This window comes from Solanum verrucosum, unplaced genomic scaffold (assembly GCF_900185275.1).
Source record: "Solanum verrucosum unplaced genomic scaffold, falcon-dt-bn FXZP01000253.1, whole genome shotgun sequence".
Taxonomy (NCBI): domain Eukaryota; kingdom Viridiplantae; phylum Streptophyta; class Magnoliopsida; order Solanales; family Solanaceae; genus Solanum; species Solanum verrucosum.
Genome location: NW_026019984.1, coordinates 1,980,852 through 1,996,838, shown reverse-complemented (window position 1 = coordinate 1,996,838; position 15,987 = coordinate 1,980,852). Strand labels below are relative to the sequence as shown.

The 15,987-nt window shown below is 27.9% G+C and overlaps 2 protein-coding genes across 2 annotated transcripts; both read left to right on the top strand.

The window, feature by feature from the left end:
• Nucleotides 1-2,026: 2,026 nt before the first annotated feature.
• On the top strand, nt 2,027-11,785 carry LOC125818057 (transcription factor TGA9-like). The gene is made up of 12 exons (XM_049497564.1): nt 2,027-2,136; nt 2,245-2,342; nt 3,094-3,179; nt 3,789-3,914; nt 5,190-5,234; nt 5,333-5,392; nt 6,041-6,118; nt 6,238-6,283; nt 7,254-7,525; nt 8,248-8,469; nt 10,836-10,978; nt 11,592-11,785. The coding sequence occupies exons 1-12, from the start codon at nt 2,042-2,044 to the stop codon at nt 11,680-11,682; spliced, it is 1,362 nt and encodes a 453-aa protein (XP_049353521.1). The 5' UTR covers nt 2,027-2,041; the 3' UTR covers nt 11,683-11,785.
• A 3,210-nt stretch (nt 11,786-14,995) lies between these two features.
• LOC125818078 (protein BIC1-like) lies at nt 14,996-15,506 on the top strand. The gene has a single exon (XM_049497599.1). It carries the CDS (start codon nt 14,996-14,998, stop codon nt 15,500-15,502), a length of 507 nt encoding a protein of 168 aa, XP_049353556.1. The 3' UTR covers nt 15,503-15,506.
• The last annotated feature ends 481 nt before the right edge of the window (nt 15,507-15,987 follow it).

The window sequence follows — 15,987 nt, the reverse complement described above, 5'->3', positions numbered from 1 at the left end:
TTTGTTAAAAGAAAATTAGATAAAGTAAAATTCATAACTCGATGGATAATAGATTTATTCCTTCACCCTTCCTTACAAAATGAATTGAAAATTTATAATTCATCACTCGATAAATATTAATTTGTTTCAAGATCTACAAACAAAAGAAATTCCTAAATATTCATATGAATGAATAGATAACAATTTTGTAGTTGATGTGATATGTTTAAACAATACTATATCTCGATTTCAAATAAATCAACTATAATAAATTCTCACCGATCATATTTCTCCATTACCTAAACTAACATTTAAATCAAGGGAACAACTATCTACCTTTTTTCTCCAACTTTAATCTTATCATATAATATAATAATTTATGATGAAAGAGAACTTTGGCTCATCTCTTATATTTTATTCAAAAATATTTTATGTAAAACAGAATTTGTTGTATAGAAAATATTTTTTTATTTGTTTATTTTGTTTTGTATGGCTAGTACCTGCAAATCATTGAAAAAGTGACCAATAAGAAAACACAGGCGGTTATTAGAGAGAGTTTGTGGAGTCACTTGTTCTAGTGGTACCATTTTATTTTATTTTTTATCGATATTCATTTTGAAATTTAATTAATTTAAATTTATATTAAAATTTTATAACGGGTTCGGGCTAATGACCCCACGGCCACACCCATTTTCTTGTATATTTTTTTTTATTTGATTTGTTTTCAATTGTTATATAAACAAAAATATCATTATTTTATTTTAATTTATGTAATATTATTTGAATGTGTGTTAATTTTGAAAACTTTTAAACTAAAGTAGTTGATTCTTAATATTTATAGGATTATAAATTGTCCTATTAAGAGAAAATAAAAATAAAAATTATAATGTGGGAATTGTGCCTCAAATTGGGATTTGGGAGTACTCATTTGGGATAATAGTATTTTTCATCTATTAAATATCACCATATAAATTGAAATATATAGACTGAGAAAATCAATACCTCCATTAAAACAAAATAATCATTAGAATTTTTTACTTTATCGAGTCATAGAAGCGGTTATTTATATCATGCCTCTTGACAATATTAAAGAATTACTATTTTTTGACTTAAAACTATGTCGAAGGGCTTTTCTCACAAATTTTTTGATTGAATTAATGAAAAAAATTATATTCGGTGGGTATTCCCACTATTTCAATAGTTTCAGTGAGCTGATTCGATGAAACTGAGATGAAAAAAATCATATTTTATTATATAAATTTCTTATTGATTCATAATGAAATAACTTTATTCTTAATAGTATAAAATATTGAAATTTTCAAATCTTCCAAAAGGGCTAGGAGCACTAAAGCTTCACACGGGTCTTACTTCTTTTTTTCCAACTTGAAAGGGGAAAATGTTTTTGTGTATAGAATCGTCCTCTTTTTAAAGGTGATTTTCTTAGATAAAGACCCATATGAAAGAAAGATCAAAAAGTGTATTTGTCATACCTACAACAAGAGATATACAATTAGAAGAGAAAAAAAAACACAAATTCTTTGGACCCCTCTTGCTGGTGTGCTTCTATTTTTATAGATATTTTTTTAAAAAAAAAATAGAAAAAAAGCTATATATATTGACTATAAAGATTTGATCTTTTTAGCTTCTTTCTACTATTTATTAGTCTCTTTGCTTCTGAAGAAAAGTTGGTTTTTATTCAAGAAGATCCTTAAACTTAGGTAAAACATGGAGTAAGTTTTCTTGTTATATTTTTGGATTGATTTCTCGTATGATCACTAACTAACCGTTATTATTTCAAAAAGTTACGTTTCTTCTTGATTTTCATCTTTTTCCAACAACAAAAAAAAAACTTTTAAAGACAAGTGAATTAAGATCAATCAAAAAAAATTGAGAAGAAATTTTTTTACAAATTTTGCTATTAATCAAAATGATGATTTTTTCGGTAAACAATTACTATATTATCTTGAAACAAATTGGGTATTTTTTTCAAACTAATGGATTTTTTCTTAATTATTTTTTTTTATAGGTAAGAATTAAGATCTGAAAATTAGTTGGTATTTGCATGGAGAGTCAAAGAATTGGAGATACAACAAGTACTTTGTCAATTGATCACAACATGCCTTATAATACAAGCTTCATGTATCATTCCACACTAAAGTACATATAAATTCTTTCTTTTTTTCAATATTTATTTATGAGGATTTTAATTAATTTTTACCATTTTTATGTTTTTTGACAATTTGTGATTTTTTTGGTGTTGTATAGTAGTGATCAAGAACCACCAACTTTTGATTTTGGAGAATTGGAAGAAGCTATTGTTTTACAAGGAGTTAAGATGAGCAATGATGATTCTGTTAAATCATGTATGCTCTTTTTTCTTCTCTTCTTTTTCTAACGTCAGTGATTGAGTTAGAATTTTCAATAAGAAAAAATCAATAAACTTTTCACCAAATTGTATTGGGATAAATTATTATTTTTTATTGCCTCTAACTCCATCTATATTCATTTGATATATATAGTATAATTTTTTAATAAAATTATTTAGGATGAACCCCTTTTATCCCTAACTCTATTAGTGTTCATGGGGTATGGTATATATAGTATATTTTGTCGAGGAGGTTCGGATAAATCATTTTTACCCCTAACTCTGACTATGTCCATGTTGATAGGGTATGTTGATTTTTTCATCGAAGAGGTTCAGATAAATTCTTTTTTTTCTCCCAACTCCATCTATGCTTCTAGAGGTATATGTACCGATTTTTCGTCAAAAATATTTGGATAAACTCGTTTTGTCCCTAACTTTCTCCATGTTTATAGAGATATATAATTTTTCAATAAAATATTTTAATAAACCCCTTTTTCCCCCCCTTGGTCCTTTTTTTTTTAGAGGGGGTTAGGGGTAGGGGTTAGGGAGAAAGTGTGTTTGAAAATGTCAACAAAATAGAGAGGCTTATTTCCATTTCTTAAACATCAATCATTTCATAAGGTGTGTTTTGTTACTTAAATTAAAATGTCAATAGTCTAAGTACAAGATTAATAATTTACATTAAATTTAGGAATATTTTCAATATTTTTTTTTAATTTTGTTTTGATTTTTGTGTGTGATGTGTACAGCTTTATATGGAGCAGGCATAAACAGACCTGCAGCAACTCTGGAGATGTTCCCTTCTTGGCCTACTAAATTGCATCACACCCCAAGAGTACTATTTCCCTATTTTTATTAAAAGTTTTAAATATTTATCTGTCTTGACTTAACTGGTAAATTTATTGTTACGTGATCAGAAAATTATGATTTAAGTAGTTCGCTCCTTTAAGTTTGATCATATTGAAAGCTTAGTGCACTGTACTATCTTTTAAAAAAACATCTACTCATGAAAGGAAATTTTGAAACTTCTCTTTGTGATCAAATGATCAAACCTGTGTGGTGTTTTTGTGCTTTCAAGTTGATTTTGGTTTAAGTTAATAATTGTACTCTTGAAATGAATTTTCTAACCTAATTTAAGATATATTTTTTCCCACTTTAAGAAAAGTCTTCTAGTTCAATTCAAAGCATCGTGAAGAAAAATATGATATTTTAAAGATAGTTTTGTTGAGTAAACACATATGATTAATTTCTAAGTACGAGTTTGTTTTCAAGCTAATTGAATGTCTATTTGTTGCTAGTTCTGTTGCACTTACTATTATGTTACTACTTACTCTCGTTATATGTGTGACAGTATGAATAGACGAGTTATATATCCTGAAACTAAAAGTATAGATATTTTTGAAATTGTCAATGCATAAAACTTAAAGCGCGTATTTGCATATAGGGAAGCTCAAAATCAATAGGAGGAGAACAAAGTAGTGATTCAGATTCAGCACTAAACACTACTATTTCTAGTAGAGGTGAAGCAAATGTGGAACTAGAAACACCTCCAAAATCCAACAATGAAAAGGTTTGTTCTTTTTTTTTTCCTTTTATTTATCATCGTCTATATGTTGTTTCGAACGATCAAAAAATATTATTAAATATGTGACGATCCTCTAAAAGATATGAATTTAATATTTTTTGAAGGGTCTATTATCTATTTATGTTGCTCGGAGAATTCAAAAATATTGTTAATTAAATATATGATGGATTCTAAAAAAATATATGTATTTTTAAAAGATCCGATGCAACTATGACAATATTTTGAAGGGTTTATCATTTATGTGTTATTCATACTATTCAAAAATACTATCGAATGTGTGATAAATCCTCCCAAGACATATATTTTGAAAGTTTCAATGCAGTTGCAATAATATTTTTAGAGAATCGATCATCATGCCCCAAAACCCAAAATCCCAATAACTGCCAAGAAAATAAGCCAAAGGGCATAGTTTTTATGACATTTTATTGATTCTTTCTGATTTATATTCTGACAAGAAATGAGGGGAGAAGAGCATTTTTATCGTAATCTAAGTTGTGCAGATTCTTCATTTTTAATATTATATTTATGTTAGATTTTTTTAAAATATATTATTTTTAAAAAAAATTAGCTATGTACCTGTTGCATTTTTTGAAAAATTCAAACAACACAATCCAGGAGAATAATGGATTTGGTCGTGTTAATATAATCATATATATTATATTATAGATTTTCCTCCTTTTAATTTGTTTCATTGACTTGATAAAAAATAAATTATAATTTTAAATTAAAGACATATGGAATATATTGAAATTATTTTTAATTTGATCATTGACTCTTGATCAGCAAAAAAAAAAAACCTAAAATTGAAATTGAGGGAGTACAAAATATTTTTTCTCTTTCAATTTATATATTTGATTCCTTTTTAGTTTTATTTTGTTTTTAAAAGAAATTTGATGTTTTTTCATATTTAATTATTCCGTAACTCTACATTTCCTATCATATTTAAAATTGCAAGATCTGAAAAATATTTAATATTTTATCCTATATATTTTAAGTTTAAGATCACAAATTTAAAAAAGTCAATCGTCGGAACAAGAAAATATTGCCTACAGTCTGAACAGTATTTGAATAATTACAAATTTAATTTTAGTCAAAAATCAAAAAAGTCTTCCAAAAGATATGCCATTTTTGACACGTTATACCTCTAAAATATTATAAAAATAAAAATAAAAAATTCAAAATGTACACAATTATATGCATTATTTTTTTTAAAATAAAATATTTGCATACAATTTACATATTTATTTTATTTTATTGCAGAGGAAGGGTGTTGGTTCAACTTCAGATAGGGTGACTGATGCTAAGGTGGTGCCACATAATTAATTTATAATTTTGCAGGATTTTTTTAGTAAATTTTAATTTTAAATTTATAAAAAAATATTTGTTAATGTTGTTTACTGCAGACTTTGAGACGTTTAGCACAAAATAGAGAAGCAGCAAAAAAAAGCAGACTAAGAAAAAAGGTAAAAACATACTCCCTCCGTCCCTATTTACTTGTCCATATTTCATTTTTTAGTTGTCCCTATTTAGTTGTCTATTTTGACAAATCAAGAAAGGACAACAAATTTTTTCCTATTATACCCTTATTTACACTTCTTGAAAATTGTAAAAGTATATGTTGTTTCCCTCCAATTTATTTCACTTGAATTCAAATAAGTGGTTGTAATTTTGAAGTGAAAGTTGTCATAAGGGTAAAATTGTAATTTCACTGTGCTAATCATTGTTGCCTTAATCTGTGTGTCATTTCTAAAGTGGACAACTAAAAAGGGACGGAGGGAGTATATTCTAATAACACTATTCTCGATGTAGTCTTATAAGCAGAGTCTGAAAAAATTAAGATATACACAGATAACTATATTTTGTAATAGCACGTTATTATAATAATTACTTACTTTTTTCATTTGGTCGCGGATCTATTGAAAATAGTCTCTTTATTGATAAAGAGGTTGTATCCAATGAACTCTCGACCAATTGAAAAATATTTTTTTATAAAAAAAGAGTTGATAATTATAATTAATATCATTATAAAATATGATTATTATAGAAAATTCTGACAATATGTATATGTTTTTCGTATTTTACATAATTAATAATTTATTTATTTATTACAGGCTTATGTACAACAACTAGAAACTAGTAGGATAAGACTTGCTCAACTAGAACAAGAACTTCAAAGGGCTAGATCTCAGGTTTAATTTAATTTATCTTCAAAAATGACTTTTGTCGTATCAAATATTTTCTGAATTTAAGTGGATTTTAATTAATTATTATTTTTTATTTTTTTTGTTGATTGGTTTATGTCAAGCAGGGGATTTTCATGGGAGGTGGTGCTACTGGTCCCAATATCAGCTCTGGTAAAGTTTTAATTATTTTTTTTTAGTTATAATTAGTTTTATTTATTTATAAATGGTAAAAAAAATTGGAATATAGTATGTATCATTATATATTTTAATTAAAATCAACAACATATTCGGTATAGTTTTATAAATTGAGATTTGAAGAGTGTGGAGTGTATGCAGACTTTACTCCTATTTTTATGAAGTAGAAAAACTGTTTCCAATGGCTCCTCGATTAAAAAAATTATATATATAAGATAAAGTATTTTGCAGTTTTGAAAAAATGGCAGCACGAAAAATCTGAATTTTCAGAACTGTAAATTTCAGTCAAAATTACAGCCATTTTTTCAGGTCAAAGCTTGTAATTCTTGGTTTTTGAATTTGGACACAAGAAAAAAGTAACCATTTTTGACTAAAGAAAATTTACTATATTCTTTTTGTCATCCTTTGTGCTCTAAATGACAATATCTCTTCTAGTTTTTAGTTTTTTATTTCTCGTCTATATTTATATTAAAATTAAATTGTTTTATACTTACGTTGTGTAGGAGCTATTCAAATAAAACATTTTCTGTTAAAGATTTTTTCATATTCAAAATCAAAATCAAATCCTTTTATTAAGAGAAGCACAATCAGTGACGGAGCCAGAATTTTGATCGAGTGTCAAAATATAAAGAAACAAAATTGCATAGAAGCCAAGGAGTGTCAAATATATATATACATCAAAAAAAATATTTATATCTGGCTACACAGCGTAATTTTCCAACGAAGAGGTGTTGGTCGCCACTCCTCGAGTTTATGTTGCTCCGCCATTGAGCACAATACATTTGTTGCATCATATCAGTCAAAATAGCTTTTCTATTCCATAAATGTACGATTAAGGGTCTACATATACTTCACCCTCACCAATTCATACTGATCAGTATGTTGTTATTATTATTATACATATATTTTCTTAATGAAATTTTTAATTTCGCTATTGATATATCAGGTGCGTCGATGTTTGACATGGAATATTCAAAATGGTTAGATGATGATCAGAGACAAATGTGTGAGCTACGTACAGCATTGCAAGCACATTTAGGAGATGGTGAACTTAGAATAATTGTTGATGCTTATATTACTCATTATGATCATATTTTTTTACTCAAAGGAGTTGCTGCCAAATCCGATCTCTTTCACCTCCTCACTGGTATTTGGGCATCTCCTGCCGAGCGCGGGTTCCTTTGGCTTGGCGGTTTTAGGCCCTCTGACCTTATCAAGGTAAATATTTTATACTATCAGTATAATTTAATTTGCTATTAGAGATGTTAAATGAGCATATTGAACTAATTTGATGGATTAATATACGTTATTATAATAATGACGATGGGATGAAATAGGTTTAAAAAGTGAATTATAATTTAATCCGTGAAAATCTTACTAAGATTTAATATTTTGTTTGTTTTTCTAATATACAATTTTTTGGTACCTGATAAAATTATTTTATTTCTTTATTATGATTATATATCAAATTAAAAAAATATAAATTTTGTCAAAATTTCTCATGAGTTATCAATTTGGGCAACATATCGTTCCAATTTTTAATGAGTTAGTTGAGTTAATAAATAGGTAAATCAATTATCAATCAAAACTTGGACAAATTGGCGGATGTGTTTTTATGAACTAATTTTGTCATCCTAGTTAAAGGTTTATGTATTGACAATTAAAATAATATATTATATACAATCAGATCACTTAAAAAATAATTAATTACATATAAATTTTTGTGACAAATATTATTTAGTAACTTAGTGAAAATAACTAACTATACATATATTGCTCAAACTCCCTAAAAAATTTCTCTACAAGCTAAGTTTTTGAGAATCTGGCATGAAGATAACATCATTTTTTATAGAATCCAAACAATATAAAACCTTTATTTGCATCGTTGATCTGATAATACAAAAATTATTTATATTGACGATATATAGTGATCATCTCAGATGTTGATTGCACAATTGGACCCTTTAACACAACAACAAATTGTTGGAATTTATAGTCTCCAACAATCATCACAACAGGCTGAAGAAGCACTTTCACAAGGCTTAGAACAATTAAAACAATCTTTAATTGAAATTATAGCCACTGGTTCTGTCAATGATGGCATGCATCATATGGCTATTGCATTGGGAAAACTTGCCAATCTCGAAAGCTTTGTTTATCAGGTAAAATTTTCTTAATCATAGATCTTGAATTTAAGCTTAAAAATTAAAAAAAATCTTGCAAAGAGCATTTTTGCGTTTAATAGACCTTATACAATGTGAGTCGGGATAGTGGCGGATATAGCCATTATTCAGCCTTGTAGTTGGAAACGTAAGTCATTGTCATAGATTAAAGTTCCACATATAAAACTTTACGATAATTTCATGAAGTTTCACGTCTGAAATTTAGATTTTCATGGTGATGACCTTTTTTTTAAATATAAAAGGGCTTAAAAGTGGCTATTTATGAATTTTATTTTTAATTTGAATTAGTCCAAATGTAAACTTGTCCCTAAGGCATTAGTCTAGACTGGTATAAGAGCGCAGTGTGTAATGTATTAATTAGATGAACATAATATTGTTATATCTTGACCTATAAAAATCTGATATTTAAGTGAAGATCTTGACCTATAAAAGTCTGATATTTAAGTGAAGATAGATGGAGAAGCGAATTCATTATGCATTCATATAGACTTGTTGTAGCCTCTTGTGTAAAGCAAGTGGTTATTTTAGGTATAGACTTTTTTTTATGAAATAATAACCATCTACAACTAATGAAAGGCAATTTTCTTATAGAAACCTAGGCTTTTGACTCTTTTTATCACCTTTGTCTCCCACTATCTTCTAAAGGATATAATTAAATAGATTGTTTTCAACGGATCTTTGGCTATACTATTAAGAATTTTTTTTATAATTATGCTATATGTGTTAGCTGATTGCACATGTATATGATATATATATATTTTTATTATTGCTCACTAGTATATGTATCAGATACTTTTTTCATCAAGGCTTATGCTGATAAAACTATTACATGTTTTTACATCTATTAGATTCTTTAAACTTAAGATCTTATGATTCATCATTCACTTTATTAACGACTAGGTCAGAGCCTTGATTATTGCAAGACATTTTTTTCTCTTCTCATCTTTTTGTTATAGATATCATCACTTTAAAATCTTTGCACTTTACTTCTTTCATACTATGGCGAAAGATTCCAAAAAGTATAGTTATGTCATAGCTTTTCTCACTTTTTAACCCTTAAAGAAATGGGATTTTATTTGAAAAAAAGGAGAATCTAAACTACCCTTTTTAATCATGCATCTATGATTGAAATAAATTAAGGATAAGATGTATATATATTTCATATACAATATGTTCAATATACAGACTTTATTTCTGCCTTGTGTGAAGTAAGGATTATTTTTGATAAATTTTTTACTCAAGAAATCATTTTCAAAAACATATTTGACAAATCCTTTTGAAAATGACATTTACTTGGTATAAAATCTATTTGATTGTTGTGAAAGCAAATGTTATATATTTCCACTAAGGGTGCTTAATCAAATTCCTAATACATAGGTCCCCACTCTAGCAATAATTGGTAATTTAATGCTTTTAAAGATGCTTTTCCCTTACATTATGGCTTTGTTGTTTTGTTATTACTTTGTGTTTTTTTTCATAAAATTTAAAGAGGATACCCCTAAGTGTGACTTCCTATTCATAAAATGCACCAAAAAGGTTTATATATATATATATATATAAATCTCGAGAAGCATAAAACGACAGATAATTTGAGACGAAGACAGTAATTTTATTAATCATTGATTAGCTCAAATTCGATTTTCAAAACATAGTGAGCAAATAATGGAAGAGTATATATATGGTATAGTTTTTAAATTACATTATTATTATCTAGGTCCACTTTAAATTATAATTCATTTGAAATATTATAAATTTTGTTTTAATCGGATATATGTTCCTATCTGAAAATGATGCCTGTTCAAATAAATACCCTTGCAAGAGCTATCAACAAAATTAAATAATCATCACTTTAACATATTAGTCCAAACCATTGAAAGAAAACATTATTACTACTAACCAAATAATTGGAATAATCCAAATATATTTTATGACAAGACACAGCTTAAGAGGGATCCAAAATTTCAACTATGTTGAAAATTTTAATTAATTACATTTAGGTCCCTCTTGTCTACCATTTAGTGGTCCATCTTCAACTAATTACTTTTAATTTGATTAGGATGTTTCTACTAATTATATATAATTCACAAATAGGTACTATTTTTTAGTTTTGTAATTGAAAAATAGTTATTGATGTGATATGTAAACACCAGGATATTATTATGGAATTTCCTCGCTATTATCATATAGTTTTAAATTCTATAAAATTTCATAATAATAATTATTTTTTAAAGACAAAGCCGAAAAATGGTCTTAGGTTTGTGTCTAAGAAAAAGTCATTTGCTATCCTAGAAATTAGGTTTTTTTAAAACTTTTTTTAGGGGGTTTATGTGAATTTCAATTTGCAGGCTGATAATTTGAGGCAGCAAACGATACACCAATTGCACAGAATATTGACAATTAGACAAGCAGCAAGGTGTTTCATGATGATTGGTGAATATTATGGTCGATTAAGAGCCTTAAGTTCCCTATGGGCATCACGTCCTAGAGAGTAAGTTCGACTAATTCAAATTCATATTTAAATTTAAAAAAATAGGGAGTAAAATGTTTTTTATTAAATGTTATTTCATTTTCAAGGATTAAATTCAAGATTGATTTTAATATTCAGTGTTTGGTTTTATTTTGAGGCCTGATTAATCGAAAATCGATTTAAGGAGTGCTATTTTGGAGGTAAAGCGCTTTCTATCAAAAGTGACTTGACTCTTAAAGCTTGAACTTAAGACCTTAAAATTTGGTGTTTGATTCCCCTTTGAGGTCTGACTAATTGGAATTCAGTTCGAGGAATCCCACATTAAAAGTAAAGCATTTTTTATCAAAAGCGGCTCGATTACTTAGGCTCCAACCCGAAATATGTAATTATTAAAGATGATGGGATACTTACCTTCTCACCGTAAGTTCACTAAACATGAAACTAAGAAAAAATAAAATAAAGCTTTTAAAATATACTATCCCTTCAGTTTCAAGTTATGTAAATCTATTTGACTGGAAATAAAATTTAAGAAAGAAAAAAAAACCTCTTCTAAACTTTGTGATGGATCTTAAATATATCATAATATTTATCTGGCTTTGTATAATGACTTTTAACCATTTTTTTTGTTTTCTAGGACTATGATGGCAGATGACAACTGTTGTCAAACAACAAGTGAGCTGCAAATGATACAAGCATCACAACACCATTTCTCAAATATGAGATGATAATTATTCATTCTTGATATCTCTATAATATATATTAATTAATATTACTCTTTTTCTTGTAAATGTATAAATCAATTTTATTGTGCATGAGGGAGCTTTATCATTAGGGTAGTTAAATAACGTTTAAATAGAAACGACAAAAAAATGTTAGATATAGTATATTGCTCAGACTCTATTAAAAAATTATTGTTCTTATCAGATCCTCCAAATGTTGTATATTATTGGGTGTCAAAACAAAATTCCAAATTGATAGCTGAAAAGAAAACGAAGATATATATATATATATATATATATATATATATATATATAAGGTGTAGATTAATTCCTAAGAGCTTAAAGTTGTTTTAATTTAACTCAATAATTTATATCAAATTCGAAGTGGATTGAATAATGAAGCAAGATCCTTTTGAAAAAGATCATGTGAGTTCAACTCAAAGAAAATAATATCATGTCACGTTAAAAGTGTTTTTAAGTTGTTCTAACTCAATAATCCGATATACACGATAATATTTTTAAAATATTCGACCAATATGTAAATATGGTGAGAATATTATATTTTTTTAGGACCTTCTTTATTGGGAATTAAAAAAAAAATAGGAGACAAAGGGTGTGGGTTGTTTTGGCAGCGGGTTGATAAAAGATTGAAGACAAATTAAATATAGGTTGATTAATTGCTCTTTCTTTTTTTTTCTTTTTAATTAATTATGTGAAGTTGTTGAGGAGATTATTTCTTTAAAAAAAATCACAAAGGACAACTTAGAAATATGAAGACAAGTTGGATTTGCATTAATTCATTGTCTTTTTGCAAATGAAAAAAATAATCATATATATATATATATATAAATAATGTAATTGGTTTTTCCCTCTTGGTGTGCATGAAGAGGTAATCAATGTTCCATATTTTAATATAGAGACTAGAGAGAGACGTACAACTACTTCATTGGCTCTTCAATGCATAATATAAAAGTCAAATTTTATTAATGCAATTTATTTACGACGAAAGAGATTTAGATGAACCCTTTTACGCCCTTAGGTGAGATCTGATTAATTTATTCACGCTAAAAAAAATTCAATTAATCCAATTAATGAAGGAGAACAATTGTATTAATTTTTGAACCTGATTAATTCATTCGCATCAGAAATTTTTTAATTGAAAGATAAGTATTTTCTATCAGAGACGACATACTCCATATTTACCGAGTCTGAACCAAAAGGATTACTTGTTTTCACAGAGGAAATATAATGATCCGACCCGACCCGACCCATTGATTGTAACTTGGGCTAATTTAAGGCCCAATGATTTCAATTACCAAAAGACAAATGGTAAAGCCCAACTTGGCCGCCCGGCCCAAAGTTTGTACACACTAATGTATTGCTACTAACAAATTTTTGTGTTTCATCACATTAATAATAGGAAAAATTACTTAACTACACTCTTTTACTTACCTTAATATCCATTTATCCCTACTTATTTCAAAATTTTCAAAAATCCCTTATTTACCTATGTATCCTGCATGTATCCCGTGCACAACGTTATGTATCCCGCTATGTGGAATGCATCAAACGCTATGTATCCCGCATGTATCCCGTGCACAACGCTATGTATCAAACTATGGGAATGTATCCCGTGCACAACGCTATGTATCCCGTGCACAACGCTATGTATCCCGCTATGTGGAATGTATCAAACCTAATGTATCCCGTGCACAACACTATGTATCCCACAAACATCATTTTTAAGAGATTTTTGGTAAATAGAAAACTAGAAAGGATAAGATGTTATTTAGTACTTATAATACGTGGTTCCTATAATTTATACTTAATAATATTTGGAAAGTAACTTACAAATAAAATACAAAAATAACTTTCAAATTATCGAGGTCGGAATGAAATTCTAGTTAAGTCTTTGTTGGTTTTTTGGAACTAACTGACAAGCGTTTAATTTCTTTAATCGAATGAAATTCATAGAAACCGCATCAATCCTTGTTGAAAAGTATATGAAGAACAAATTCGTCATTTTTTTGTATTTCCGTTTTTCTGTTAGATATACATGTAGAACATGTAAAATATCTATAAAAAAATTAAACGTATAAAAAGTATTGTTTTCCCCTGTAAATTAAAGATATATAATTAAATATTCATGTTATAATCGTTTTCATTTTTCGAAGCAACTTAATTGATCACTAACTACACAGTATCACCAGTAAATATAGGGAAATGCAAATGTGTAGTGTTACATTATATGGCTCAAGAAAAGAAATAAGGACATATCAATTTAATGGAAAAAAAAAAACTAAAAGAAAATGCAATCAAGTGAAATTTGATGATAAGTTTATTTATTTATTTTTTGATAGGGTGTAATTAAGAGTTACTCGATATCTTCATTGGTACAAGCGTATCGAGTAACTTAAGTTACATCATATTTTTTTGACTCTACTATTTAAAAACAATAACATATTCAGTGTAAATCTCAAGTGGTGTTTGAGGGAAAGGAAGGTAATATGTAAGTACGTAGAACCTATTTTTATCTGTGTGGGGTAGAGAGGCTATTTCTGATAGATCTCTAACTCAAAAGAGAAATTATTCGAAGCAGAGTTACATAAAAAGAAAAAATGACAGCAAACTATTAAGATACAAAAGCAAATGAAGTAACATATAGTAAAATACATTAAACAAGAAACTACGTGATTAAAATTTAACGATCTAAATTTATTCAAACTTTATAATGGGCTCCATCATAGTATGAAAAAAAAATTCTAACTTCTTTCTTTTTTTTTTCTCATAAAGAAGATGTCCACATATACTTTTGTTTAACATTTTTGTTTATATATCATGTGTCTCTATATCTAACATAGAAAGAAAAAAAAAGGAACACGTTATATATAGTTTAACCACAAGAACTCTAGCTAGGAAATAAGTGAACCCTACAAACTCCCTACATAAAAACAACAAAAAAATCCAAACATAGAAACCCCACAAGACCAAAAAATTCATGTACCATCATGGATTGCTATACACTGGTGAAACTGTTTCATTCTTAATCAGAGGTTTTGGGTTCGAATCATAGGTATGGAGAAAATCTTGTAGGGAGCATCACCCCAGAATAAGCCCTGCAGTGCGCGATTCGAATTTAATCGGAACTCTAATACAGGCTTCAGACACCGGGTGGAAAACAAAAAAAACTCATGTTGAATAATTGAAAAGTGTTAGACGTGTATTACAATTCACCACTCATTGGTCAAAAAATGCCACCTATCATTTGAATTTTTATAAATTCGGCATTTCTTATAAACAATATGCATGCACTTCCAAAATGAAAGAAAATCAAGAAATCTCTCATAAACAAGTTGAATACTATCAATTTCAAGATTCTATTAAGAACAAGTTTGAATCTTTGTCAATGGTGGATGATGGAGGGAAAATAGGCGATTTATTCGACTCCACGAATAAAAAAAATCAAAAAGTACTATCATATGATAAACAAGGTGAATATCAATATCAAGGTTCTATCAAGAAATTTAGATCTTTGTCAATGGTGGATGATGAAGATAAAAGAGGCGATTTACTCGTTGAATCGGAGAAATTAGGGTTATCGGGGCGTGAGAAGTTGAAGAGGCATTGGAGAGAAGTTGGAGGTAGAGTTTGTGTGCCAGATAGATGGGGACATGAGGGTTCTTTGAGGGAATGGATGGATTGTTCTTCTTTTGATAATATACTAGCTCCGAAGGGACTAAAATCAGCTCGTGAAGCCTTGATGTCTCAAGGAAAACGAGCACGTTCAAGTTCAACTTCAAGAATGCTCGAAATCAGAAGTAGATAGTCATGGAAGATCATAATTAGGAAGAAAAAAGATGTCTCAAGGAAATGAGCACGTTCAAGTTCAACTTCAAGAATATTCGAAATCAGAAGTAGATACTCATGATAAAATTGAGTATGAGGTGTAGGCTGAGAATATTGATGTTGAGTTAGTAAAGTCATAAATTAAGATATTTCAGAATAAATGCTTGTTTAGGAGCTTTTAGATCTTAGTTTGAATTATTATTATAATTGTTGGAGTTTATTGCTTAAATTTTGGAGAATTTGTATCAATCATGGCTTATTTTCCAATAAAAACAAACTAGAATTTAGTAATCAATTTATTACTAAGCTTCTTAATTTATGCATTCATTTGTATAATTATGTATATAATCACTAATTAAGTATTCTTTTACAATATATTGAGGAAGATACACCTAGATACATGTTTAATATACAAGACATACTAAAATAGAGAGAGGCGAGCGATATGGGAGGGAGGCGAGCAAG